Source organism: Neopsephotus bourkii, unplaced genomic scaffold, assembly GCF_033783945.1.
Source record: "Neopsephotus bourkii isolate Nb327-2 ecotype Australia unplaced genomic scaffold, CSIRO-AGI_Nbou_v1 NB_107, whole genome shotgun sequence".
Lineage (NCBI taxonomy): Eukaryota > Metazoa > Chordata > Aves > Psittaciformes > Psittacidae > Neopsephotus > Neopsephotus bourkii.
Genome location: NW_026900624.1, coordinates 16441333 through 16468342, shown reverse-complemented (window position 1 = coordinate 16468342; position 27010 = coordinate 16441333). Strand labels below are relative to the sequence as shown.

Genomic DNA, 27010 nt, shown 5'->3' with positions numbered 1-27010 from the left:
AGTAAAAGCCAACCCCAAACCACTCGCCATAGTACAAAGAAACCCCAAGCGGACTACGGCCTCTCTGCAATCAAGAAATACGATGCTCCTCAATGACCCTGCACTTGCTGTTTCCATGTCACCTTCGCCAGCAGCTACATGCTGTGGAACAGCTTCTTGCCACAAAAGTCAATCCCCGGAGACACTGGGGAAGGATCCTCAAGCTCCCCAAAGAGTTTATTGAAAGATGATGCTGTTTTTATTATTGTTTCCTAATTCCTGGCACAAACAACCCCTCGGAAGCAGAGGGTGGTGCCGAGCACCGTACCATTCCTAGTGTTTGAGCGTGTCCTGAGAGACCTGTAGGAATTGCAACGGTCTTCATGACAACTTGTTTTGGAGGAAGAGGCTTGCGAAGAGGTGGCGGTGTGCTCAGTCCCTGCTCCTCCCCAGCAAGTCCCACCACACATGGCCTCAAAGTGTGTGGGGAAAGGGTGTCCAAAGGCTCCCAGAGCCCTGAAGCCGTTTTCAGGAGCAAGCGCAGTGCCTGCTATAGCAGCTCACTCGCCTTTGCGATTGAAGAGATTGACTTCCAGTTTCCTCCACTCTGCCCTCAGTTCTCCCGCACCCAGCGCCCCCAGTGTCCAGCGCCATTGCCCTATTGCACCAAGGAAGAGAAGATCTTAACAAAGAAAATTCCAGATGAGAGGACTTGGGGCACCCATGATCCAGGTTTTGAGGATGTCAATTCAGCGAGGGGAGGAGCTGTAGTGGGAGGACAGAGTCAGTCCGGATCACACATCAGCTCTCCAGGTCTGATGTGCTTCCACCTCCTCTGGCACCACCAGCAGGAGTTCACAGTTCTTGCCTCTCAGCTGGTGTTTCAAAAATTTCCTGTTATCAACAGAAATAGAAACAAGCACCACTGAATGTAGAATTCATCGCCTTCTCTTAACAACTCCCTGCAAATAACTGCACAAATAAAGCCCCACACAGTTTAGTTATTTTCTTATTAAAGATAAATATTAAACTTGCCCAACTAGGTGCTATCCAGAAAATTATCACAGGATCAGACAGATCTTAACTTCAGCAGAGGTTAAGTCTATATAGATGTCACTTCCCAATTTTCTAAGGTGGCAAAAAAAAAAGTTCAGTTTCTTCAGTCTCCAAGATTAAGAAACCCATTGTACTTGCAAATAATTCCAACAAATCTGCAATACTGGTGAGGAACAGAAACCCCCCCCAAAAACCCAATCACTTTGATGTCCTAAGTCACAACAGCAGCACACCACCTGCTCATTTCACATGGATCTGCAGCCCCTTTCTGCCCCAAAACTTTTTCTAATGCCTAACTTGGATTATCTCCAGTAACTATGAAAGTCAAATCAAGGTTCTCTCTGGCATCTTTTAGCCCATGTTTCCAGCATTCTCCAAGGAGAAAGGCCTTATTTATTGCTGAAGAAGAACGCACCCAGAATAAAATCCACCAGCAGCTCTGCCCTGTAGTTTCAGAACTGTGTTACTTAACCCCAAAAGTTCACAATAGGCCAAGCTTCACTTTATCAAGGCTTTAATGGCAAGGTGGGCTCTGCAAATACTGCTCATGTGCAATCCCTACCTCAGAACAGTCTTGTCAAGACAGCAAATCTGTTAGTAGGCTTTAGAACAGGAAGGAATGGAAGTTGTACAGCAACTAAGAGCAGGTGAGACTTTACAGTCAAACCATTCACGCCAACCATCTTGTGTTAGGATTGGAGAGGGGAGTCAAGCCAGAAGTGCAGCATAGGCTTATATAGGGAAATGACACCTAACAGCAGTTTTCCCTTGCTGTCAGGGACAAGGCTGCACTTTGAGTCTGGAAAGCCTTTTATTGGAAACATATGCATAGGTTGGCACTAAGGAGGCAAAGGGATGATGATACTCTCATATTTGAGGAGAGAGCCAAGCACAGTACATTTTGTCACAAGTGTCACCCACTAATACCAGACTTGGCTTCTACCTTCGTTACAGGTGATGGAGCCAGTCATGCGAGACATGAAGTCGGGCTCTCCCCAGCACACAGAGATCGCCCTTGCCCAAAGCATTTTCTTAGCTTCAAAGAATGATTAGGGTTGGAAAGGACTTAAGGTCACCTAGTTCCAACCTCCTGCCACAGGCAGGAACACCTCACACTGGCCATGTTGCCCAAGACTCTGTCCAGTCTGGCCTTGAACACTGCCAGGGATGGACCATTTACCACTTCTTTGCGCAGCCTGTTCCAGTGCCTCACCACGCTCACAGTAAAGAGGAATATCATGCAAATGGGGTTATCAGTCTGAGCAGAGGCACAACAACCTTACTGCTCTCAAATCTTTGCTATGGAAGGTCAACTATAAATGTTTCAGTTGCCAGCTGTTTAAAGGCAGACTGCCCACCTCCAACAAGGGGAGGTTTTGAGGAACAGGATACAAAAATGCCTACCTGAGCTCACTTTCACCTCCAATCCACTCGGGCACCTTGAGTTTGGAGTCGAGGTTGTAGTAGGTGCCTCCCACCTCACGGACGCAGATCCAGTGCTGTCGCTTAAGGGGGAGCTTCAAGGGGCCCCAGCAAAGACTGGAGGGCAGGTTCATGATGAAGCCCATCACATTAGACAGGGCAATGACATTCACATCCCTGAAAGAGTGCAGAAAACAGTGCTAAGACTGTATTCTGGTACTTTAACTTAGTCTCTTCCTCGTTTCTACAAATGGCAGCCACTTCCCAGAGTTACATGACATCTCGGTACCTGCGCTTGTCCCACCAAACTGCCTCGTAGCCTTTGGTCTGAAGTGCTGCCATGATCACGTTCACATCATAGTTTCCGTTCCCCAGCATGCTCTTCTTGTGGGGCGTCACCATGGTGTTGGGAGACAGCCTGCAAACACAACAGGAGGCTGCTCGCCAAACCTGCATTCCACAGTCGGAAGGGGCTCCTTGCTGTGTAACCTGAAGCCCATTTTCAGGGGGGTTGTTTAAAACCAAATTATTCCATTCACCCTTATCATTCAACGAAGGGGCTGAGAGGGCTAAACAGTGTATTAAGAATAATTTTGATGTACTAAGCTTCACAAAGATGTGAAAGAGACCTCTTTCCCTCCCCCACTCCCTTGAGCTGGTACTTCTGAAGGATGCTTCAATCATTTTTACCTCAATTCATGGTCAGAGTAAATGCCAGTTTGCAGTGTAGGACAATGGCTACTACAGTTTCATGAGTTCAACAGCCAACACCAGTCTTGAAGACTGAATGAGAGGACAAAAGGCAGGGTGGGTTGGCTGCAGAAAAGGGGCTGTTCTCCCCCACCACCCCACTGGTAAATGAAAGAAGCACTTAGACACAAAGCTGTGAAGATATTTGGGTTTAGGAGCTTTCTAAAGCATTGCCGTTGCTATATGATAAAAAAATAGATCTGTTGCTGTAGGTAACTAAGCAGATAGCCCTGTTTACATATAAATCTCTTCAGTTTTAATCCGTAAGCTTGCCTAGACATCATTTGCGTTACTACAGCATCTAGAAATCCAGACTCATAGTCCACCACATCACATGCAAAATTAGAACATCCTTTACACAAATCCATATAATGGATGCAAGACAAAACATGGAGACACATGGCAAAAAGAACCCCAAACAACAAACCAACAGTTAGTGACTTCTATTGGTTTGGGGAAACAAGAAGAAGGTGACTTATTACCCAGGTGAGAGATTAGCTTCAACAGCTGGAAGAGCAAAGCACACGGGGAAACTAGGAGCAGAGAACAGCAAGGTCACTCAAACCCAATGCAAAGCTCTGTTGTGGTGAACTGCTCTTTTGACTGGTAAGGACTCCATCAGTTCTGCCAGCACAAGGTTCAGATGTTTCATATTTTCCTAATAGCCACATTTTGCCTGCTACTCATGTTAACTCTGTCCCCCAAAACTCCTGATGTCCCCACACAGTTTTTGCTCGCCCTTTAGCACAGTGCAAGTTCTTCAGGTGTATTTCATCCAGTGAAAACCCTTCAGCATTACTCCCCTGACAATATAAGGCCTTTGGAAAGAAGCAGCAAGCAGTGGATTGAGTAGGGGGTTTAAGATCAACCAAGATTAGAGAGGCTACAGACAGGTAGGTTTTTACATCAGCTGTGAGTTTTCTTGCAGTGGAGCAGAGTACAGCAGAACAGCCTAAAAGTGAGTTAACTACAGAAGGGAGAAACAACATCATGATTGGAAAAGCTACAACATTTCCAGAGAATGGTGGTTTCCAGTCTCCAAAGCTCTACTGTACTTTACCAATCATGGAAGAGACATGACTGTTGTTGTCACAGCTCTTCCAGCATCTCCATAAGGCAAGATCACTTGGCTACAACAAATTCCTCAAGATCATCGCTTCAACCTATTAATTCTCCTGCCTGCAGTGAGCTAGGAAAACCTTCCAATCAACAGACCCCTCCGGGTTGCACAAGCACCTTCTCATGGCCCTGCTTTCCAGAGACAAGCTTATTTGAGAGCAGAAAGAATACATTTATCTTTGTTCCTTCCTGTAACTTTCAGAGCCCCAGAAATGAGATGAAGAGACCAGCAGAGGTGACACTCTCAAAAACTGGTACTTGTGAGCTAACATTCACTAAGAATTGCCTCAACGTTTCTACTCGCATACACCTAAATCGGGTCCACAAACACCAGCTGAGGGATTTTGGTTAGACAAGGAATTAAATTGCCTCCCCAAAGATAACATAAGACAAGGAAAACAAGTAAAGTTGGACAGAAAGCTAGGTAATAATCCTGAGCTTTCCAAGTCAGAAACTGTCATCAGTGTGTTGTCTAAACACAACAGGATCCAAGATTCCTGTCCACAGTTGTCTTTCCTAATCAGGTCTCAATACAGTGAAGTGAAAGTGTTTGTATCTCCACACAGTATTTGGAACATGCAGTCTTACTTCCTACAACAAAAGCCAGAAAAGCATCAAAAAGATATTTCTTGTCTTCAGGGAAAGAAGACAATCAGAAGGGACCTTGGACATAGTTTTGGGGTACACTTGAGAGGGCAACCATCAGGCTACCCTGTCTCTACACAACGGGATGCAGCATTAGGGAAACTAACAATTAATGAATGTGGCTCAATTGCTGTTCAAGGGATGTGGCAACAGCTACAGAAAGCTTAAGCTTATTTGTGATTTTGTTACCTTGTCAACGCTGGGTTTTAAAAAAAAAAACAACAAAAAAAACACACCTCACAATGTTTCTGTAGCTTATTAAAAAATATTCATTAGTCCTTTCTCAACACACTGAATATGACTAGACACAGGAAAGACATATGGAACAGTGATGTATTAAGGGCAACGGAATCCACTCTTCTTAAAGGCAAGTCAAAGCTAGACACCCAACAGAGTTACGCAACAGAGATGCAAAGGTAGTGGCGGTTCTCATGAATAGTTTATAGCTCTTCCATTTCTGAGAGGAATTGCCATGTATATTTCCATACTACCACGAGGCTGAATCAATCTGTTTATCCTGATCCAAGTATTAGGATGGAACAATACCAGGTTGGAATCGGAGACAAACTCTCCCTTCCACAGCAAAAGGTCTGACAAGATAAATCACCCCAGCTCTTTCTGAGAGGCCTCATGCCACACACTAGATCTGTCTCACCAAACCCAGTGAAAGCCAACTAATTAGATCATCATGCTCCTTCTACCACATGAACTGCGCTTGTTTGCTTCAGGCCGATAGCAATCCATCTGTGATCCGAGATTCCGACAATTACCACTCTGGAACAAAACCACAGCATGCTTACATGAGAGAAAGAATGCCTTGAGCCTGCCATGAACCAGCTCCAATTCACCAAGAAGTTTATTTATAAGGCTATCACAAACAGCCCTTCAAGCCGATATTTGCTGTTGCCTATCACCACATTTCTATTGCCAAAGACAGGCATGCGTTTGATGAGTCCATACATGCGGTTTTCAGGAGAGCAGCAAGAGGCACATAGCTCCCTGCCCATCAGCAGCACAGGGGACTGCCACTGCCTCCTCTAGGAGTACCTGTGCAAATGCTGCTACAAAGCACCATTTCCTACCTGTCACAAACACACGATGCTGTCAACTGCTGGTAACAGATATTCAAGCATAACTTACATGACGTTCACAACATCTGTGGATCGACTATCAAAGAAGACCCCCTTTTCCTATTTAGTTACTTCATGAACGAAAAGTCACCACAGTTTCCAAAGGCACACAGAGGAGAATTTCCACAAAACATCAAAACAGCATAAAAAAAACACTGAGCAAAGTATGAGCTACTGTAGAGGCCATATGAACAACTTAATTTATCCCAGTAAAACTCCAAAAATGCTTTTAATAATTATCTTAAGCTGCTGGGAAACATTTAGCAATGCCACAGAAAATTGGATCTAGCTACTGAAATTAAATCCAGGTTGACAGAATATGCAGGGTCTCAATCATAATATTCAAAGAACTTCACTTAACCACTTGAATAAGGTGTCACTCATTAGGCAAAGCTCCTACTTCCCCCAAAACTCAGAAGTGCTACAGTATCAGATCAAAATAAAATTTATGACGACATATTTGTCAATCCTGCTGCCTTCACTCTCCCAAGGGAACCCCAAATCTGATCTTAAGATCATGATAACATATTACATGAGGCAGGGGCAAAAATACGAAGATGGGTAGAATGTGTTAAGGTGGGTGGGGGAGAAGACAGCACAAGATGCATGACAGCATCTGCAATAAAGCCCTTGGACCCAAATTTGGCAGCCAGAAGAGTTTAAGGATCAAGTAAAAAGAGAGAGAATTTCTGCATGGAGAGAGGGAGGAAAAAAATAAAAGAGGGGGAAGTGTTTAAAAAAAGAACCTACATTCAGTTCAAGGCAGTAACATACTTTGAATCCCAGCTTTGCTGTATTTCCCCACCAAATAAGACCTCAAAATTCCTCTGAGCAACAGAGGACAAGGGGAAGCTAAAACCAGTACAGAGAGTATCCTACCTCTGAAAAATCTCCTGCAGGGTTTCCCTAGTGAAGGCGTTGCTGTCCTGGAAGACATTGTTGAGAGCATGGAGGGCACACAGCTCCTTACGCTGCTTCTCATGGTAAATATGCAGTGGTGGTGGCTGAGGTGGCTCTGGTGATTCCGATTTGGTCTTGTCACCTTTCCATGGCACACAACTCATTTTCTCACAGGGTGGGTGGAGAGCAGGTGATGAGAAACGAAGGAGGCTGAAGTTTCTTCCTCCACAGTCACAACAGCAGCCCACTGCCCCTTTCTTTTGTAGGCTAGCACTGCTTCCAGCTCCCAAACCCTCCTCTTGTGCTTCAGTTTATTTAGTAATTGCCTCTGACGGCTGGTTTTAAAAACCACGTTGAGATCTACAACATAGTTTTCCTCCCTTCACCCATACCCCATAAAATGTAATACTTCCCCTCCCCCCCACTGACAAAGAAGTCAAAAGATATTAATCTCCTTAGTCTCAAGGTACCAGATGGAATTTATCACATCGCTCCTTTTCTTCCATCTCCTTTAATCTACAGTGCCACTAAAAAGGTACCCAGAATAGGTAACAAAGAGAGGCCCACCCCCAAAGTGGCAAAGTGGAGAAGATGAAGCCAGCTTCTGGTGCTGCCTATGGGAGCACAGGGTGGTTAAGGACTTATCAGCTGCATTCCTCTACGGCTAAATCCAGGCAAGAAGATGCCAACAGCTCGGGAAAGGAAACCGTTTCTTGCTAGGCCACAAAACAAACCACCACCACCTAGGTCCAGGCTCCGGGGAAGGCAATTCCTCACAAGTCACCCTACACTCTGACAAAGGGAGGTCTCCGTTAGCAATGCGAAAAGACAGAACAAAGCCCGTGGGGAGCGAGGGGAAGGCAGGTAGCAGGCAGAACCAGCCCCGAGGCCTGCCTCGCACCTTCCCACCCCGCACTCACACCACCACAACCATCACCACCACACCACAGCAATCACCACAACCACCACAACCAAAACAACCACCACCCCACCCCCGCGGGCGGCAGCCGCTCCCCACAGCCCAGGCCCAGCCCCACAGCCCCCGCCTAACGCTCCCTTCCTACCCCCTCCACAGCCTCAGATGCCTTCCTGCCCCTCAGGGCTCGCTGGCGAACCAAGCCTCCTGCCCTTCCCCTCAGGAAGCACCCGAGGGCAGCCGCCGTGGCCCACAACCCGCCACCTTACCCGCTCCTCAGCCCCCGGCGGCCCCACACCGCCAGCCGTTAACGCATGCGTGCGGGCAGCCGCTCGCTCCGCTCTTACACACACCCCCCGTGACCCCCTTCCCCCGCCCCCTGACGTTAACGGGCGGCCCGAGGGGAGAGGAGCGGGGTGGGCCTGGCTTTCCTGAGGAACAGAGAACCGGTGTCTGCTCCTCGGGTCGTCCGGGAGCCGCAGAGAGCGGCAGGGTTCGCTGCCCGGGCGGGGAATGCCCCGTCGCGCAGCTCGTTCCCGGCTCCGGGGCTGCTTTAACCTCAGGCGGGTTAATTTCCCTCCTGAGCTCCGCTTCCCCTCTCGGCCGCGGGGTTAATGATAGCACAGAGACTCACGCGGCGATAAAGAAGCCGAGGCGGCTGGAGCGGTTTTACCGCCTGGTGAATAAACATCAATCCTTCCTGCCGAACTGGAGCCCGCGGCGGGGGAGCGGGCGGGTGGCCCGGTGGAAGGGCAAGACACCCCGCTTCCCCGCCAGCCTGCCCGCAAAGCCCCTCATCGGTGGGCCTTCTCCCCAGTTGTCTCCTCACGGCCTAAACGAGGAGCCTGGGGCTAGTAGGGGGCCTTTACCGCCCCCCACAACCGGCCAAAGCCCCCGCCGCTCGGCGACACCCGTCACCTCAGCCGAGCGCTCGCTGCTTGTGGGGATTCCCGGCGAGCACCCTCCCCTCTCCATTGGCTGGCACAGCTGTCTGTCAAAACTTCCTTCTTTTTCATTGGTTTCTCGTCAGAGAAAGCCCACCCACCAGGGCGGGCCTTTCCCCATCTTTCTTAGTCCCACCCAGTTGCTCGTGTTTTCTTGTCTGATTGGCCCTTAGTTTTCTTTGTCACACGGGCCAGCTCTCCCATTGGCTAGGACAGCCCGGACACGTCGAGCGGGCTCTGTTGTGTGTGTATATATAGAAAACAAGCCGAGCTGGCAGTGGCTCCCTCATTGGCTTCGCGCGCTTCGTAGGGGCGTGGCCCTCCTCATGAATAACCATTGCCACCGCTCACAGTCGTCATGGCTACAGGCTAATGAGCCAGTTCCTCCTCCGCTGATTGGCTGGCACCGCCTCGGCGGGCCTGGGGCGGGGCGGGCGCACCTCCCAGGGCGGAGAGGCGGGGCAGGAGGGCCGGGATAGGGAAGATGGCGGCGGCGGAGCGGAGCCGATCCCCCGTGGGGGGCTCCCCGGTGCCGGCCTGTATGTTCGCCCCGGAGCCCGGCTCCCCGGGCGGGGGGCCTCTCGTAGCAGCGGCCGCCTGTCCCCTCCGAGCCGCCTTCGACGCCGAGGACGGTGAGGCGCTCAACGGCGAACCCGAGATCGACCTCACCAGTAAGGTAGGCCCGGCGACCGCCATCACCCCGCCGGGCCCCTCGCTGCCCTCGTCCTGGCGCCCACCTTTCCTGTGGGCCTGCCCCCCGGGGCGGCCCGACAGCCGAGGCCAGCCCCTCCTCGCTGCCCTTCACCTCAGGAGAACGAGGGGTAGGGACCCTTGCAGGAGGTGCGATATCGCCCCATGGTCCCCTCGGTCTCAACATTACCCGGCCGGGCGGCAGAGCCCGCCGAGCCGTGTGGAGGCGGCCGGTAGAAGTGCTGTAAACTTGGGTTAGGGCTGAGAGCGAGCCGTGCCCTGGCCGGGAAAGGAGGGAGCTAGCAGGCTTGTCCGCCCGGCTCCTTCCTTCTCGCTGGGGAGGTGCCTACGGCGGGTGTTGCGTCTTCTTAGCGAGCGCAGGGGTTGAAGCTGACGGCTGCTTTAGCGTCTAACGTTTTTCCTCTGCGCTGGTTCTCTGTAGTTATCTCTGCGGCCAGTCGTACTAGTTCCTGGGGCTTTCTTTACAATCTTAGAAGCAGGTCAGAGTTTGTAACTCGTTGAGTATGAGGGCTCAGAGACAAGGCTGCCTCGCTCTTGCATACCGGCACAAAAATAATTGTTCTTGAGCAGTTTCTCCCATGAACTGAACGGTGAAACTGTGTGGTGGTCTTACTTCTGTCAGAATCTGTGCTCGTTTTCATCTTGCATTGTTGTAATACATGTATGCCAGAGCTTGCCACAGACTACATCTTCCACCTTATCTTCTAATTCCCCCCCCCAGTTGGCTGGTTTCTTTAACTGTTACCTGCTGCTGCCAAGGGTTTGATGTATTGTGGTGCCATCTCCCACTCCAGAGTGTCTTGAAAACTTGGTTTGGTCCGCTTGTAACTATGTGATCCAGAAGTCAGCGTAGCTGGTGTATTCTTCCGGTTTTCTGACATCCTTCCTCTTCATGCTTCCATCTGGAGTTGTTCCAAAGTCCTGGATTTTCTTGCCCTTGTGGAAAAATGGAGAAAGAGAAATTGTGATGTGTGGGTGTGCAAAAGCTTTTGTTTGAGGGGATGACCGGATATTTTATGATGTGGTGCTGTATTAAAACAAGTGTTATGAAAATGTCTTAAAAGATAGTCAAGAACAGAAATCAAGGCTGCAGTATCTATTGAGCCACCTGTTTATGCCTTAATGAGCTGGACAAGATTTTGATACAGGATGCCAATATTGATCTGTGCTTTGTCTTGGATGTGGCTGATGTGGAAGAGGGCACAGGAGGACGCCGAGGGCTGTGTCACTGATTCTTGACAGCCAGGAACCTGACCAAAACTCTTGACGAAGAGAGAGGAATGTGTTTCTCCCACAGTCTCCATTTGTGTTGTCAGCCTGTCTGCCATTCCTAGAAATCTTCAGGCACTATGAAAACGATAGGTAAGCATGTTTTTGACCTTTATTAAAGTTACTTTTCCATATAGCAATGTACAGCTGCTGTCTTTTCCCTAGACCTTTCATTCACCCCTCTCTTGGATGAGAGCTAAGAGTGTGAGCTCTGTCCCATCTCTCCATGTTAGTCTCCTGCTATGTGCTCAAAACGGCAGTCCCATATGGTGAGAATGCAGAAGCTAATGTGCCCCTCCCTCCTGATCCCCCATCTTTCCTGTCTTCCCAGTTGAATTGCTGCCCTTCAATTCCTGCTTAAACTGGTGATTCCCACTGCAATCTGTTTGCTAGTTGCTACCTCTGTCCTGTCTGACCCACCCCCTAGCTGTGTTGCATACATTTCTCATTGTTCTCCCCCAGGGTGTTCACTGTAGGGTGGGCTTTTTTTTAGAGGAGCACCTTGGGATTCAGTTATCAAGTGCATCTTGTCAGCTGGTCAAGCAAACACTTCGATTCATCAGCACAAATTCATTATCGTGTTGATCTTAGTGGGTGTTTATTTTCCCTCCAGTACTAACACACTGCAGCAGTAATAATCTTTCAGGATAAAACCATATCACACAAGGCTATTAGTGAAGAGCTGATAGTTATATTAGATCTACATTGACAACAGAATGTTATTAGCACTTGAACTATATATGTCCACAGAAACAGAAAGCAAAATATATTACAGAAGGTGTCTTTTCCCTGACTTCCCAATGGCTAGTGATTGCCTTCCAGCCATGGAAAGCATCAGTCCAGTAAAGAGCAGCACTACAGATCACATAGTATTTCGTTTGCCCTTAATCTTTATTGTTTTCCCACCTCATGGATATGGGATGCTTCTTTTGTAAGGATTTCCTGCAGTAGTGCTGATGTACCCTGAGCTCAATCTCACTAGTTTATTGAAAATGCATGGTCCAACTTGTCCCCTGGAATAAGCTCAGACAGCTGTAGCCGGTACCTCTCTCTAGCATATGTTAATCCCAAATATGATCAGAGGAAAGGTGGGAAGAGCCACCTCTGCCCAGAGCTTGGGAAGGGACTTTAGAGATGCCATCTCAAACTTGTGAGATATATTTCCTTCTGCTGTCATAAGAATAAAACAATAACTGGTTGTTACTTTCTTTGCCCTATAGGAAATCTGAGGTTTCTAGACCCCACATGGCTCCTACTGTTAACTGCTCAATGCTTCGCAAAGTGGAAAGAACAGAAATGGAAATTTTTGACTTTGTGAAAACCTCTGAAAAACACATCTATGTAGTGCAAACATGGAGGGGATTGCTCAAAGCTAAAAAGCAGAGAGGCCAAGATGGAGGGCCTCTCTTTGACCAAAGAGATGGCAAAGAACAGGCCCCCTCTGTCCAGGAAGCTAGCTGAAGAGATCTTCAAAACAGAGAGTAAAGTCTTGCAGTGACCTAGGAAACGGCAGAACTGGCTGTGGGTGCAGAAGCCGTTAGAAACACTGAACGACACTGGAAGGTGTGATCCATGAAAGCTGCTATTTGTTCCACACATCCTTCTCTTGACACCCCACTACACTGCGTCATCTGTAAGCTTCATCGGTCCTAAGGTAGACTTTGGAGGCAGTCTACCAGTGGAACACCCTTCAGCAGCACCTTGTCTGGTAGTGAAAGCATCAGAGTAGAGGGAATGGTGTTTTGAGCTGATGTGTGTGGGTACCATGCTGTTTGAGTCCTGGGCCCTCCTACCTGGCACCATGAAGAAAGATGACAGAGCTGCTCGTCTGAAATATCCACTCACACTTTAGACAACACCCTGCCCAGGCACACTGCTGAAGCATTTGAACTCATAGGAAAATAAAGTTGGTGAGGAGACTTGAAGAAACGGAAGTTAGTGTGGCTCTATACTGGTGGCCCGTTATTATGTTGATCTTTATGCATATGACAGCCTATTTAATAGATCTTCCCAAGTCCCAGTCTGTGCTGGTGCACTAGCCTAAACAGTGAGCCTGTCTGCTGTGCTTCCAGGAATTCCTGAAAGTGCTTGCTGGGCAAAACAAGCTCTACATATCAACACACAGCCTTCCATTTCTGTCCTGATCAAGTCTCTGAACAGTTGCTGGTTTCCATCTAAATGTATTTACATCCAGTGATCTTTAAGAAGAAAATGAACCCAAAAGAACAAATAATAAAGACAAAACTCAGTCGTTTGTGACATGAAGTAAAAAGGTTATGTGGCCTTCCACATCGGAGTGCTTTGCTACCCTTTGCAGACCATGCCAAGCAGCTAAAAGACTTAGGGCATGTGTCTCAGAGGCATGTGAAGGTCTCTGTTGTAGCTGCCTGGCCCTTGCAGACACATACATCACATAATGCATTGTGAGACCCTTAGCATTTGAGGAGAGTGTTGCTTTGTCTGCCTTAAAGCTTCCAACCATGCTTCACGGCTTGCTGTCTGTGCTTCAGTTTTCCAGATGCATGCATTGCTATAGTTTTGAAAGCTGCTTAAGTGTTATTTGTGGGGGTTTGGGTTCCCTTACACTCTTAAATCCCTAATAAAGGTCTTCATCAACTATGTAGGTAGTAGGGGTAGTTATTCCTTGAATACACATTGTTTAGCTGTGCTGGCAAGTCACTCTGTGTTAGCAGAGAATGTTGGGCAGGCTTGAAGATGTAATAATTATGAACTGCTGCAAACTATATGTTTTAGGCAAATCTAGCACAGATTTTAGACTTGCCTTCATGTGTAGTAAAGTACGTTGTTCTGAGCATGATTTCAGACCATGTATGTAAGAACAGATAGTGGAAATACAGATTTCATTGAGTGTTGTAGCATGGCACAAGTGCACCTCCCCGTAGGGCTCTTGGTAGGTGGTAGACTTAACAGCTTGTACCAAAAGTGCTTTTTTGTTTAGCAGAAATGCATATTTCAATTGCAACAGCTAGAGAGCCACTGTACCAGGATGCTCAGCCACCAGCAGTTTATAGGTAGTCAGGGAGCAGGTGGCCAACCAGCCCTGAATGGGTGATAGAGGTCTCCTTGGTCTGCCACTGCCGTGCCACCACTGTGGCCACTCTGTGCAACTGTCCTCAGCTGTTCTAAGAAAAATCCTGAAGCGCTGTTGTCCTCATTTTCCACTTTGTTTCTGTCTACTTTTTCCTCCTCTTGTTGCCTCTGTAGGGGAGATCAAAGGAAGTTATGGTTGTTGCAATAACTGCAGTCAAAGCTTGTTGGTAACACAGCTGCTGGCTTGCAAAACCGCACCTCTGCACTGGTGAAATGCCCAAAAATGCTCATACAAAGTGCTTTGTTATGTCTGCCTCTCAGCACTATAGCATGAAGTACTTAGAGTTTTGTTAGGAGTTTGAAAATAATGCTTATTTGTGTCCTCTCCTTCCCCTCTGCCCCCTCAGAAAACAAAAGGGGGGATCAAGTATGTGAAAGACTCAAGAGATGCTGTAAGTTTTGGTGCCTAGGTGTGCTCTGCAGCGAGGTCTGGCTGATTTCCTCTGGCTGTCCTGTCATGCTCTGGGGGAGCAGCAGCACTGCCTGTAGTGGATTCGGGAATACCCAGCTAAGGAATTTGTTTGGAGGAAATGTCTCCTCCCCTTTCTTTTCCTTGCGTGGATACGTGTGTTACACAGAAGTAGGATGGTCACTTAAATGTGGCTTCTAAACACTGGTTACTTCAAAAAGAGGTGCTTGGTATTCTTACATGCTTTGAAGTATATCTTGCAACATAAATGAACTCTGAGCTCAGGCAAATAACCTTGTGCAGTGTCACAAGGAAATAGCTGTCAGTGAAGCTGGTTTAATAAAAACAACTGAAAGCAAACCACCAAAAAGCGGTCCTTGAGAAAGAGCTCTTCTCTTTCAATAAAGTACATGGATCGATTGTCCTTATAACTGAAGCTGGTTTTGAAATTGTTTGCTTGACATCTGAAAATGGATATTTAATCTTCTTTCCAGCTGGTGATGGTGAGTCCAACTTCAGAGCAGTATGACAGTTTGCTCCGGCAGATGTCAGAGAGAATTGATGAGGGATGTGGGGAGACCATCTATGTCATCGGTCAAGGATCAGGTGAGTGTATCTTCCTCAGGAAAACAGCAAAACCCATTGCAATTACAAGAAGAGCCTACTTCATCTAACTGGACTGCTGCTGGAACTTGGAAACCTCCACAAAGTACAGGAGAACATGCGGGACAGATTATTTTATTCCTGCCAGCAACTCTCTTATGTAGTGGAGCTAAACATATTTTTTTATATAAAATCATGCAAGTGCTTTTTTTTGGAAATAAGTCATAAGTTGTCTGGGCACACCAGGAAAAGGTGAAGGATCTGAAATTACAGTAACAGTTTTAGTAGCGGCATCCTCAGTGCCTGCTAGAGGTCTTGTTCTGACTGGTTTTGTTCACTTCTCCATTTTAAATAACAGTATTTTTAACCCATAGGAATGTATTTGAGATACTTTGGATAACCAAAATATATGCTACTGACTTACATTGTTAGTGTATGTCTGTACCATGGAAAGAAAGGTTTCACTTTTGTCAGCATGAAGCCGTTATTGTCACATTCACTTGAGTGTGACTGCATCATTTGCCTTTTCGAATTTTAGCAGTTAGTACACATTGCCTTTTGGTCTTCTCCACAATCTGAATATTTACATCTGATGATGGTATTGAACGTGGCCTTGCTAGAAACTGAAATTTGTTTCTCTTGATGCAAAAAGCTTGTCTGTGGCTATCATAAGGTTAAAGGCACATTTCAGATAGCTTAGATATCTGCTGGACATCAAGTTGTTATGATCAGAAATTTTACCAGTTACGAAGTTTGAGGAAGAGTACAAAACCTGGTCATCACTGCCAGGGTTGGCAGAGATAATGGGGGGAGAGAGCTGTGTTACTTCAGAACTGTGTGCTTTTGGTGATTTCTTGATGTCTTGTGAAAAAGCTAACGTAGAAGAGAAGCCTACAAAAGGCCAGTGGTCATACAGTCAGTATCACAGGCATAATGTTCTTGTCTCCAAGTGAGTTTCCCTCATTCTTGATGTTTGGGATAACCACATTTGCAGCAGACATCTAGCTAGTCAGGCTAGTAACAGCTTTCTCTTTTAGGATACTTTGTGAGGATGTTAACTGGTGGTTGTTGCACTGATGTACTTAGAAGTAGGCATTTTTTTACCTTAAAATACGAGCTAAAATGTCTAACTTCATTTTGGGTTGCTGTGTAGTCAAGGAAGATGGGGATCTTTTCTGTAAACTGGAAACAATAGCCAACAGAAAACAAATCTTGATATCCCTGCCACTGTCACTCCTTCTCATTCACTTTGAGTGTTTATGATTTTGATAATCATGTGTACCCAACTCAGATGACTGAGAAGCAAGTGAAGACTGCCAGGAAGCTCACTGCTTCATCAGTAGTGCCTCTTCCATTTATCCCTTGGCTCTTAACCTCTCTTTCCATTTATACCTTGGCTCTTGTCCTCTTCTGTTCTCTACTCATTCCCCTTCTACAACCCAAGACCCCAGCCATGATGCTTTTTGTTTTCTCCACCATCTCAACAGCTTCTCAGCCAGCTCATGAGCTAGGTTAGAAAACACCCAGCAACTTTACTTACTGGAGAGCTGTGCAGTAGTTAAAATGCTGATTAGTTCATGCAAACTGCAGTTACTGCTCATCAGCTGATGAGTCAGCCATGCATATGAATGCGCATACAGCAATAGCTTTGGTCATCCAGGTGCGGTGTAGCTTTCCACCTTTGTTGAGGGTTTTTTTTACCACAGACGAGATTCTGGTCTGAAATCCATGCAGCTTGTCAACACCTGGGTTAGTAGAGGAGCCAAGAGCTATGGTGGCCTTGAAATGGTCTCGATAGTTGCCACAGGCTTGCTCTCACTGTCAGTTCTTTGCCTGGGTGAGCTGTTCAGAGGCAGCAGTGCCTCTTTGTTTTTCTCTGTCAGCAATTCTTTCAAGTGCCAGGGCGAAGGCAATGAGACATGCCAAAAAACATTGTTTTAACTGGAGAATGTAGGATTCTGAAGAAACTGCTGTGCAGGGAAGACTTGCCAAAAATATGTATTTGGGATGTGGTTTCATAAAATAAGCTGATTGTTTAAATTGGTCCCACGTTCACTGGTTAATTGTGATGATATTTCAGTCGGAGCTTTCCTTTTAATGTTTTTCCATCGATTACAATGTGAGATAAGATGTTTTATCTGACTGAAGGAAACGGCATGCAAAATACCTTCAGGATGTGATTACACACAAACTATCTTCACCATGTGAAGTAAGGGGATCAGACAGAAATGTTTCTTTCTTGCCAATCCCTAAGTATTTGCTTGTAGAAATTGTGAAGAAAACTCGTCTAGATGACAGATGCTGCTTTTCTAGTATCTCTGAAGACTTAGCATGAAGACAGTCCTTAGTTATTTGGGGCAAAGGATGCTTATTCTGTTTACATGGCTGACATTTCCAGCCACATATAAATCCCAATCAGTGCGAAAGTCCCAGGCAGAATGACATAGCTGCTGGCCATTGCAAGGTGGTGCTCGCTGATTGTTCTTTGTCTCCCCAACATCACACTAGATGGGACTGAATACGGTCTGAGCGAGGCAGACATGGAAGCATCCTATGCCACGTTGAAGAGCATGGCAGAGCAGATCGAGGCAGATGTGATCCTCCTGCGGGAGCACCAGGAGGCGGGGGGAAAGGTGCGCGACTACCTGGTTCGGAAACGTGTGGGTGACAACGACTTCCTGGAGGTCAGGTGAGGAGCCAGGTGGAGACAGGGTTAGTCAGCAGCCTGGCTGCATTTCTACCCTGTGAGCAGTGTGTGATGCTGAGCCAGCAACGCTGATTTGAGTCTGGGTGTTGTAGCTACCCAACAAAGGGAATTGAGCTTGACCACTCCTTACTAATGAAATTGCCATTTTGTTGTTGTTGCTGTTGGTTTTGTGAACAAACTGCTTGTGGAGGTTTGCCTGTGTTTAGCTAAGGGCTGTTGCTGTCTGGGTGACGGCTTCACAGTTTGGGATCTTTTGTGTGCTGGAATCCCAGTAGGGAGTCACATGTGCACGTGTGTCTGTATGTATGTACATATATGCACACTGCTGGAACACAGCGCTTTTGACTAAGGGTTCAGTTCTATTCCAAGACTATGGTGATCCAAGCCACCTTTTAATGAACATATAATAGCTTGTGTAACATGACTTGAGATGGATGGAATGGATTTCCAACATTTACCAACAGCCATAATAACCACCTTTATCAGAGACAAGGAAGGAGATTGTTGTAGGAGAGGCTTTTCCCCACAAATGTTTCATTGTTGTCTGAGCTTTTCCTTTCCTGGGAACAGCAATGTAAATTTCTGTGCTCTCCCTAGCACCTGGTGCTATTGCAATGTGAGGAATATGAGAAAGGCAGAGATATTTCAGACCAAGTGGGGATTTAATCTTTTGATTTGCCACAGTGGGTATGCTGGATAGAAGAGACTAGGAATTGGGAGAGATACACTGTATGGCATCAAGCAATGTCTGACTGTGTTCTGGACACCAGTGATTTGTTTCCACAGTCTTTCACATCCCACTTCTCAGAATCTGGGATCTCCACTGTTAGCTAATAACTGTCAAAGAATCTCTGCTTGTGAAGGTGTAACATTTTTGACTCTGTGAGGTTTAGGGAGAACAAACTCTCATTATTTACATGAGCAGTGATGTTTGGGGTTGGTTTCATCTTGATTGTTTGTTTCTTCGCGTATTATATTTTACCAGATTCCTTTTTGCTTCCCCCTCCAGGGTAGCAGTGGTTGGCAATGTGGATGCAGGAAAAAGCACATTGCTAGGTGTCTTGACGCATGGTGAACTAGACAATGGCCGAGGCTTTGCTCGGCAAAAACTGTTCCGCCATAAGCATGAGATTGAGTCAGGACGCACCAGCAGTGTGGGCAACGACATTCTGGGCTTCGACAGTGAGGGCAATGTGGTGAACAAGCCTGACAGCCATGGTGGCAGCTTGGAATGGACAAAGATCTGTGAGAAATCCACCAAGGTCATTACTTTCATTGACCTGGCTGGTCATGAAAAGTACCTGAAAACCACCGTCTTTGGCATGACTGGCCATTTACCTGACTTCTGCATGCTTATGGTAGGTAGCAAAAAGGATGTATTGTACCAGCAGGAGTGGGGCTGTTCACAGCTTTGACAGCCTCGATTTCTAATCTACTGTATAGTCCCTGGGGGGTTGTGGAGGGAGGCAGCATCTCGCAGAAGGGGAGAGCAGAAGCCACTGTGGGTACCTCACCAAGACTCTGAGGCAAGTGCCCCAGGACTGTCAGTCCCAAGCAGACATAAGATTCTTGAAAACGGAAAGATTTCTGAATTCCAGAAAACCTTGTTAAAACTGAGGAGAAATTAGCCCTTAGCCATCGTCCAACAGCACTTGAAATTAGATGGGTCTGCTTATACAGTCACAATGACACATCTACTACCTAATCACAGCCTAGTGCATGTCTGACACAAGGCTTTCTCTGTAACCCAGTTTACAGCAGGAGGAACATTTACGTCCGTGTATCTTGTTTCCCTGGTGTAGGTTGGCAGTAATGCTGGGATTGTTGGAATGACCAAGGAGCACTTGGGCCTGGCACTTGCACTTAATGTTCCCGTCTTTGTTGTAGTGACCAAGATTGACATGTGCCCTGCCAACATCCTGCAAGGTGAGTCCTACACGCTCTCTCCAGGGCTGTTTCTTACCTCTGAATGTTCTGTTGTCCTCTGCATGGGTTGAGGAATTACTGCTGGAGGAAAGCTGCTTTATCTGTTTTGACTGCACCTTAAACCCTTCCCAGATATCTATCCTTTTCCCTGGCCCATTTTGCAGGCAGTTCACTCATAGTCACTGTTTCAAAATGAACCAAGTTGGGGGACTCAGCTGGGCAACATGAAAATGTTTCTACATGGGCTCTAAGGGGAGAAGCATACAATTAGGGTTGTGGCTTTGCTTTCCCTCTGGGTATTTAAGTCTGCAGGGAAAGTCTGGAACCTCTCTTGAAAGCTGCTTTCCTTCTTGCCCACCATTTGAATGCGATCTTAAGCTGTGGTCAAACTTGTTTACCAGCAGCCGTTAATTGAAGGGGCAGCTGCTCTTACATCCTGCTCCCCTGGGTACTTCTCAGATAATCTGACATAACTACAGCAGCTCCTTCCTCTGAACAGCCAACCAGCAGGTAATACATGGTTCAAAGCAGCTGCATATATGGGCTATGTTAGCAGGACTGGACTGGACTAGACAAGTGGGGAAGGCAGTGAGCAGCAGGGGCTAGGGGGCTTGTGACTTTTTTGCTCGGCAGCAGTTAAAGCAGCACCTCTAACCCCAGCAGTGTCCCTTTAACCTACACTTTTTTCAGGCTGTGGCCAGCTCTCACCTTTAAAATGCTCTTAATTTGTTTCCCACAGCTCCAGGAGCATGCTGTGGTTAATTGCAGCAATGGTGGGGGTGGTTTTTTTATAATCAGTCCTAAGAATCAGGAAAGTGAATGCTCCTGGTACTGTATGTGGTTAGTTCATTGTCTGTGGTTAGTTCATTACTGTAAAAATCCTAACTATGTTTCAGGTAAACAGATGCATGTGATCAGAAGGCAATCTAAATGTCTCTGTAACATATGTTTGGCAAATAAATATAAGGCCTAACCATAAGATAATAACTGGGAAAGGAGAACATTGGCTCAGGGTGAGAAGAGCTGCTTTTGGGAGAAGTCACTCCCGTGTCATGTTCTGTTTAAATTAAATAGACACAAGATTTGACTCAAATGTATCTGTGAAGAGCAGATAGCATGATTAGATGTGTTTCTGTATCCAAAACATTACTTTCCCATAGGCAATTATTTGTTCACAAAAACAGTCTAATTGGATGACAATTGTAGAATAGAAATGATTTGCTCTTTTAAGCCCTTACTCGCCTTTTTTTCCCCCTCATCTGTTGTAAGGCACTTTGCAGGAGGCTGATGCCAGTGCATCAGGTTAATGCCCCTGCTGGCTGATAAGTATGAGGCTTAGAAAATATATTTAAAAGAGGCAAAAGATCAAAGTTGGGAGCCCTGAGATTTTTCCCAAGGTATTTATTTCTAATACATACCTGATCCACCTACATTGTCCCTGTCTATGACGGTGATCTTTGCCCCTTTCATGCTTCTCTAACCTTCTAGGGCAGGTTGATTGTCAGAGAAAGTGTGCCAAGTTTTGTTTGGTCAACACCGATTTCTAATTCACATGTTCTCAAATATTTCAGTTCCTGAGTGCTGCTGGGTTTCATTGATTTCAATATGAAAAACCCTTTCTAGGAAGAGGAAAAATCTTTTAACTGCTTAAAGATATTTAGTAGACATCTATAAAAAGTCTACTTCACACCATTGCACTTGCCGATGCAAACATGTATGCCTGTTCATGTATGGTGTTGCTTGGCAGCAGGCTATCTGGCACGAAATGGAAGATGGAATGGTTCCTAAGTCCCACCTGGGCTGTAGCAAACTCATAGTCTCACTCACACACCTTTAGTCATCTTCTCCTGTCTATGTGTGGCAAAAACACCAGTCTCCCTTTGGGGAGAGACCCCACAAAAGAGATCTGCGAAGACGGGAGGTGCTTCCCTAACAATATTCATTTCACCCTTTAAGAAACCCTGAAGCTGTTACAGCGTCTGCTGAAGTCCCCAGGGTGCAGGAAGATTCCCGTGCTGGTTCAGAGCAAGGATGATGTCATTGTAACAGCCTCCAACTTCAGCTCAGAGAGGTAATGGGAGTAGAGGAGAGTTGTTTCTCTTTTGATCCTATTTGAAGACTGGGCGAGAAGATTCAGAAAGAGAGTCTCATTGTTTAGATGTGTGAAGGTTGCATCTGCCATGTGGTGTGTTGATACCATAAGAATGTGTTGATTCTGAGGTTGACCTGCTTGTGTTCCCCTCTCTGAGACAAGTGAGAAGCTGCTTCTGGGCAGTCTGCAGAAGATGGCAGGGTATTCGGCTTCCTTCAGTCTTGGAACCTTACACCTTTTCCTGAATGTCATTAGAAGGCAGAGGCAATGTTACAGGTTTACAAAAGTGGGGTGTTGTGCCTCTGACTGCTTGCCAGGCTCTCCCTTCCTAGCACTGTGTATTCAGTCCCGAGATTTTGGATGTCTCCTACGCGTGGAATCCCAGGCAGGGAGGTGAGCTAACTCCGTTTTCATCAATTTTCCTTTACAGGATGTGCCCCATTTTCCAGATTTCCAATGTCACCGGGGAGAACCTAGATTTACTGAAGATGTTTCTTAATCTCTTGTCTCCACGGACTAGTTACAGGGAAGAAGAGCCAGCAGAATTCCAGATAGATGATACTTACTCTGTCCCGGTAAGGGGCCTGCTATTTGGAAGAATTTTCTGCCTGTTCTAGGTTGAAGAAGGTATCTTCCCTAGAGAGGGGAGTTCTAGAGCTCTTCTGCTAGCGTGGTCAAGTAACCTCAGTTACAAACAGTAACATTCCTTTTTTTTGGTGTAGGGTGTAGGAACAGTGGTGTCTGGGACAACACTGAGAGGCCTCATCAAGCTAAATGACACCCTGCTACTGGGGCCAGATCCCCTTGGCAACTTCCTACCTATTGCTGTCAAGTCCATCCACCGCAAGAGAATGCCCGTCAAAGAAGTGCGGGGAGGCCAGACTGCCTCCTTTGCTTTGAAAAAGGTGAGATGGTTGGTTCTAAACCCTCAGAGTGCTCTTGGACTTGCTGCAATACGACTGCTTCTGCAAACCTCAGCTGCCTCATTTTGCAACTGAATAAAATCCCTAAGAGCTTTTTTGGGTCCCACATCCCGATTGTTCCACCTTACAGCTGCCAGGTGGTAGCAGTGGGACTCAAGGTAATGATGGTTAGGGTTGGAGATGTCGAACGAAGTGGAGGCATTGAAAGAAGTTTCCCTTTGTGCTAGAACTGCATTAGTGTCCTGGGCAGTGTATTTGCACTATTCCTCTCAGCTTGTAGGACCAACTGTATGATTTGGGGTTTAACAATTAGCAGCATTTGATGTGATTCCTCTTGCAGAAGGTTTCTGTCAATAAATGCTGCACTGATTTTAAGGGGATATAATTTAGGCTATACCAAACTTCATGTGTTAGGCTTATCGTGTTGTGTTAACAGACATCACACTTTCAGAGAGATCATCTGCTTGGATAATACACAAGCAGGCTGTGTATTTTGCTTTTAAAGGATCAGTGAGTTAAAACTTCTGTGTTAGTGTCAAGCATTCCCAGCACTCTAAAGCTTCCTTAGAAAATTCAGCTGAACTTGATTTTTGCAGCCTTTGCATAGCATCATTACACAGTGCTAAACAGTTCTTGCTTTTGCCTTTTGGTGAGCATGAGTTGGTGAGCATCTGGGAAATCCCTTAGCATCCTTCTGAATGCAGTCAGCCAGAGAAACAAATTTCTTCCCTGGAGAATCAGACAAGTTTTTATGTGTCTCTACTTTTCAGATCAAGCGTTCTTCCATCCGGAAAGGCATGGTAATGGTGTCACCCCGCCTGAATCCACAAGCATCGTGGGAGTTTGAAGCAGAGATTCTGGTGCTCCATCATCCCACCACCATCAGCCCACGGTATCAAGCCATGGGTACGTGTCTCAGTGTTGTCTCACCTTTGTTTCCCAGTGGTAACAGTTTCTATCAGTTCTAGCCTGAGGTAATTTTGCTCCTGCAGGTCTGTGAACCTGAATATACGCCATAGTTTGTGTTTTTACCTTTGCCAGCAATGTGTTAGAGAGAGGGGAGGGATCTGACAGAGAATGGGGGAGGCTGTAAGTAAAAAGGGGATGTGTGACTCCAAGTGTACTTAGAGCCTGCCTGAGACAGATCTCCACACTGCAAAGATTGTTCAGCTTCAAATGCTGATGGAAGGACTCATTTTGAGTCCTTTAGTTCCAGCTGCTTGGTGTGTAGGATTCTGTTGAGGGTTCTTCAGGCAAGTCTCCATTTGGAGGTGGCTGTTCTAGCTTATGTGTGTTTTCTTTTCGAGGACTGAACAAAGGCAGCTGTGTGACCCCTATAGTTTTTGCTACACAGTAGATTTTTACGTTCCAGACTCACCCTGTTAGCTGTAGGGTAGCGAGAGCTGCCTTAAATACGTCTCTGGAGTTTATTCCCCTAATGGTGCTGGCTGCTGAAAGCCTTCATGCCTTCCATTCACAGTGCATTGTGGCAGCATCCGTCAGACAGCCACGATTCTCAGCATGGACAAGGACTGCCTGAGGACAGGGGACAAAGCCACGGTGCACTTCCGCTTCATCAAAACCCCAGAATACCTACACATAGACCAGCGGCTGGTCTTCCGTGAAGGCCGCACCAAAGCTGTGGGTACCATCACTAAGGTAAAGCCTGAAGAGTTGGGGTTTTTTTTCCCAATTAGCTACTTTTGGCACTGAAGCCAGCAGGATAATCTGGATAGCTCTGGAAAATGAGGGAAGAGGCTGTCCTTCAGTTGCAAACATCAGCCCATGGGTTACACATGAGCAGTGTGCTTTGTTGTATGGTGGGTCTTTAGCTGATGTGAATGAAGGAATGTGAAGGTGGGAGGTGAGCCAGATGCCTCTGGTTCTTACGGCTCAGTTTATTTCTGACAGTAGCTGGTCCCTTTGTGGTAGCTCATTCTCTTCCTGGTAGCTGGTCCCTTTGAGTCATGTTGTGGAGGGTTGAGTGTCATCTCAGCTGAGTGGTCCTTTCCATTCTGTAAGGGTACTTGAGGGCAGCTCAGAGACCTAGTTTTCTTTGAATAGCTGCTGCTGCATTCTTCTCTCGATGGCTATTGGTATGAATTCTCTTGGGCTTTTTTGTTAAAAAGCAGCATTGAAACTTACCAGATTGGCCCAGGTATGTTAATGCTGATCTTGGCCTCTCCCTTTGCAATTTGCAGTTACTCCAGACCACCAATAATTCCCCAATGAACTCCAAGCCACAGCAGATCAAAATGCAGTCAACCAAGAAGGGAGCCGTTATGAAACGAGAGGATGGTGTTCCCCCAGCTGGGACAGCATCTGGGGGCCCACCAGCTGGGGACGAGGCCCCGTCAACAGCTGCAGCGCCACTGACACCTCCTGCCCTGCAGCCATTGGTGAGGAAAATACCATGTTTGTCCTAGCTGTTTACACCCTGGTTTCTTCTATTGGAAGAAGGGTACTCTAAAGCACAGGCATTGTCCCCTCACCTTGGGACTCAGTGTGCCACAGAAACAGAGAAATATAAGTAGTCTTAGAGCAGAAAGCAAAATTCTGATGGCTGGATGACTGCTCATGGCTGACCTTTCAGCAGGTAGCAGCTTAGGTTGGACCTCAATTCAGGTTGGACCTCAGGAAGTGTCTACTTTAACCTCCTGCTCTAAGAAGGATTAGCTGTGAGGTCAGACCAGGGTTGCTCAGGGTTTTTTCCAGTCATGCCTTGCAAATTTCCAAGAAGGAAGACTGCACAGCCTCCCTTGGCAACCTGTTTTACTGCTTGACTCTGCTCACAGTGAAGAACATGTCCATACACCCAGTAGCTGAACTAGTGGAGCATCTAACAGCCAGTCACAGAATACATTTCTGCTTTCTGAATGGGAGGTAGAACATCCCTACACTAGGGAAATTACGAGCTAAATACTACTGTTAGGCACAGGTCACTTGCGTTGTCAAGGAAGGAGGATGAAGGCATCTAAGAAGGAAAGACGTATCTCTTCCTAAAGAAATTCACCTAGGTTCTTTTGTTGGTTAGTACTTCTCAGCTCAGCTTGTCCAAGAAGGATACCTGGCCTTTCTGGTCTGAAAGGAGCTCAGTTCCAACTGCAGGCTTTGGGAGCTATTTATCAGCTTTATTACTGGTAGAAGAAAGGTCTTTTCCTTTTAGTATGCTTTTCTAGTAAGTGAAAAGTTCAGGAACTGACTCTGAGATTTGGTCACTGCTACCCCCCTTAATTTTAGCTATCTTAGTTGCCATTGGTCAAATCAAGACCTCTTGAGGCAGGCTGGCTGCTGAAAGAGGGCCCTCTGGCAGTGGTTCTCTCATTTGCCTGTGTCTTCTTGCTGATCCCCCATCTCCTTATCTCCTTCTTATCCTGATGTAGCATCTCTGTGGTTGTAAATAGTGCTCCCAGCTTGCTGTTTCCCCCCTCCCCCTGAGAGTCTGTTGCTTTTCTTCTTGCTTACCTTTGCTCTCTCTCTTTGCTGCTTCCCCTCAGCCTGCATTGGATGAAGAGCCCCACGTCTGTGAGGGCAATAAGGTATTTGGCTGCTTTAAAAGAGAGCGGTGGGTTTGCTGGCCTGAGGCTGGGAACAGTCAGGTTAAAAAGGGGAAGGGGGGCAGGGACTTTCCTTCCATTCTGCATAAAGCCAAGGGAGCCTGAGGCCTCGATTTCCCAGGTGCTGATCCCCATGGTACCTGATGACTGTCATGGGAGTAAAGCAGTCATAAAATTAGGAAATCGGGTCCTCTCCAGCTTGAAGACCTGAATTTCACAGGGTATCTGTCTCTCCTCCTTTCTTCATAGTGTGTCTGCCTGCCTTATCTCCTTCCTGCAGTGGTAGGAAGCTCATCACTCCCAGCTGCCCTGCTGCTTGTCCGGATGTGTGTGTAATCCATCTGGATTCTGATTCAGGGGTTGCTGTGCATTAAAGTGCATCTTCTTGTTTTTCAGTCTAAAGTCGGAGGAGGAGGACGGCGACGTGGAGGTCAGCGCCATAAAGTGAAGTCTCAGGGAGCCTGTGTGACTCCTGCCAGTGGCTGCTGAAATTTCTTACTCCTCCCTCTGAGGAATTCCTCCCCTTCCCTTCATCTATTATCCAAAAGATCGAGAGCAGCTTAAACCAAAACCCATCCAGCTGATTGGCTGCAGAAGAATCGTCCCTCCTCTCTGAAAGAGGCGATGGAGAGGAGAATAATTTATAAGCTAATGAAGGTGATGAGACACACAGAACTGAGTAACTGACACCTTCCTCCTCCCCCTAGTGACACATTTTTGTACATCATGGGCTTAGTTTTTATTCTTAGTTTTTATTATATTTTGTGTGCATGAAGATGAGAGGAGAGTCTGGATAGAACTGCGAAGAGCCAGTTAGCTGCCTCCCTCCTCCCTCACCCCA

General features: G+C 46.7%; 2 protein-coding genes across 6 annotated transcripts; one reads left to right on the top strand and one right to left on the bottom strand.

The window, feature by feature from the left end:
* Positions 1 to 215: 215 nt before the first annotated feature.
* JOSD1 (Josephin domain containing 1) lies at positions 216 to 8870 on the bottom strand. 2 transcript variants are annotated; one of them, XM_061363528.1, is made up of 5 exons: positions 8552 to 8870; positions 6981 to 7793; positions 2747 to 2875; positions 2440 to 2634; positions 216 to 873 (listed from the first exon to the last, which is right to left on the bottom strand). In XM_061363528.1, exons 2-5 carry the CDS (start codon positions 7163 to 7165, stop codon positions 774 to 776), a joined length of 609 nt encoding a protein of 202 aa, XP_061219512.1. In that variant the 5' UTR covers positions 7166 to 7793; positions 8552 to 8870; the 3' UTR covers positions 216 to 773. The 2 variants fall into 2 exon arrangements, with proteins under 2 accessions (XP_061219512.1, XP_061219520.1); XM_061363536.1 differs by lacking the exon at positions 8552 to 8870 and adding an exon at positions 8187 to 8472.
* Positions 8871 to 9158: 288 nt separating this feature from the next.
* GTPBP1 (GTP binding protein 1) lies at positions 9159 to 26949 on the top strand. Of its 4 annotated transcripts, XM_061363506.1 has the most exons (15): positions 9442 to 9537; positions 10770 to 10934; positions 12062 to 12495; positions 14856 to 14967; positions 17473 to 17653; positions 18681 to 19029; positions 19474 to 19597; positions 21554 to 21668; positions 22120 to 22264; positions 22412 to 22594; positions 23383 to 23518; positions 24093 to 24271; positions 24814 to 25011; positions 26110 to 26151; positions 26566 to 26949. In XM_061363506.1, exons 4-15 carry the CDS (start codon positions 14862 to 14864, stop codon positions 26656 to 26658), a joined length of 1851 nt encoding a protein of 616 aa, XP_061219490.1. In that variant the 5' UTR covers positions 9442 to 9537; positions 10770 to 10934; positions 12062 to 12495; positions 14856 to 14861; the 3' UTR covers positions 26659 to 26949. The 4 variants fall into 4 exon arrangements, with proteins under 4 accessions (XP_061219469.1, XP_061219479.1, XP_061219490.1 ...); XM_061363515.1 differs by lacking the exon at positions 12062 to 12495; XM_061363485.1 differs by lacking the exons at positions 10770 to 10934; positions 12062 to 12495 and having other exon boundaries at positions 9159 to 9537.
* The last annotated feature ends 61 nt before the right edge of the window (positions 26950 to 27010 follow it).

Coding starts and splice junctions, on each gene's coding strand:
- JOSD1 (XM_061363528.1), bottom strand. CDS start 7,165: ATGAGTTGTGTGCCATGGAAAGGTGACAAGACCAAATCGGAATCACCA. Junction 2,876..6,980: donor CTGCAGGAGATTTTTCAGAG/GTAGGATACTCT, acceptor TTGTGTTTGCAG/GCTGTCTCCCAACACCATGG. Junction 2,635..2,746: donor GTTTGGTGGGACAAGCGCAG/GTACCGAGATGT, acceptor GCACTCTTTCAG/GGATGTGAATGTCATTGCCC.
- GTPBP1 (XM_061363485.1), top strand. CDS start 9,346: ATGGCGGCGGCGGAGCGGAGCCGATCCCCCGTGGGGGGCTCCCCGGTG. Junction 14,968..17,472: donor TGTCATCGGTCAAGGATCAG/GTGAGTGTATCT, acceptor ACATCACACTAG/ATGGGACTGAATACGGTCTG. Junction 17,654..18,680: donor AACGACTTCCTGGAGGTCAG/GTGAGGAGCCAG, acceptor TTCCCCCTCCAG/GGTAGCAGTGGTTGGCAATG.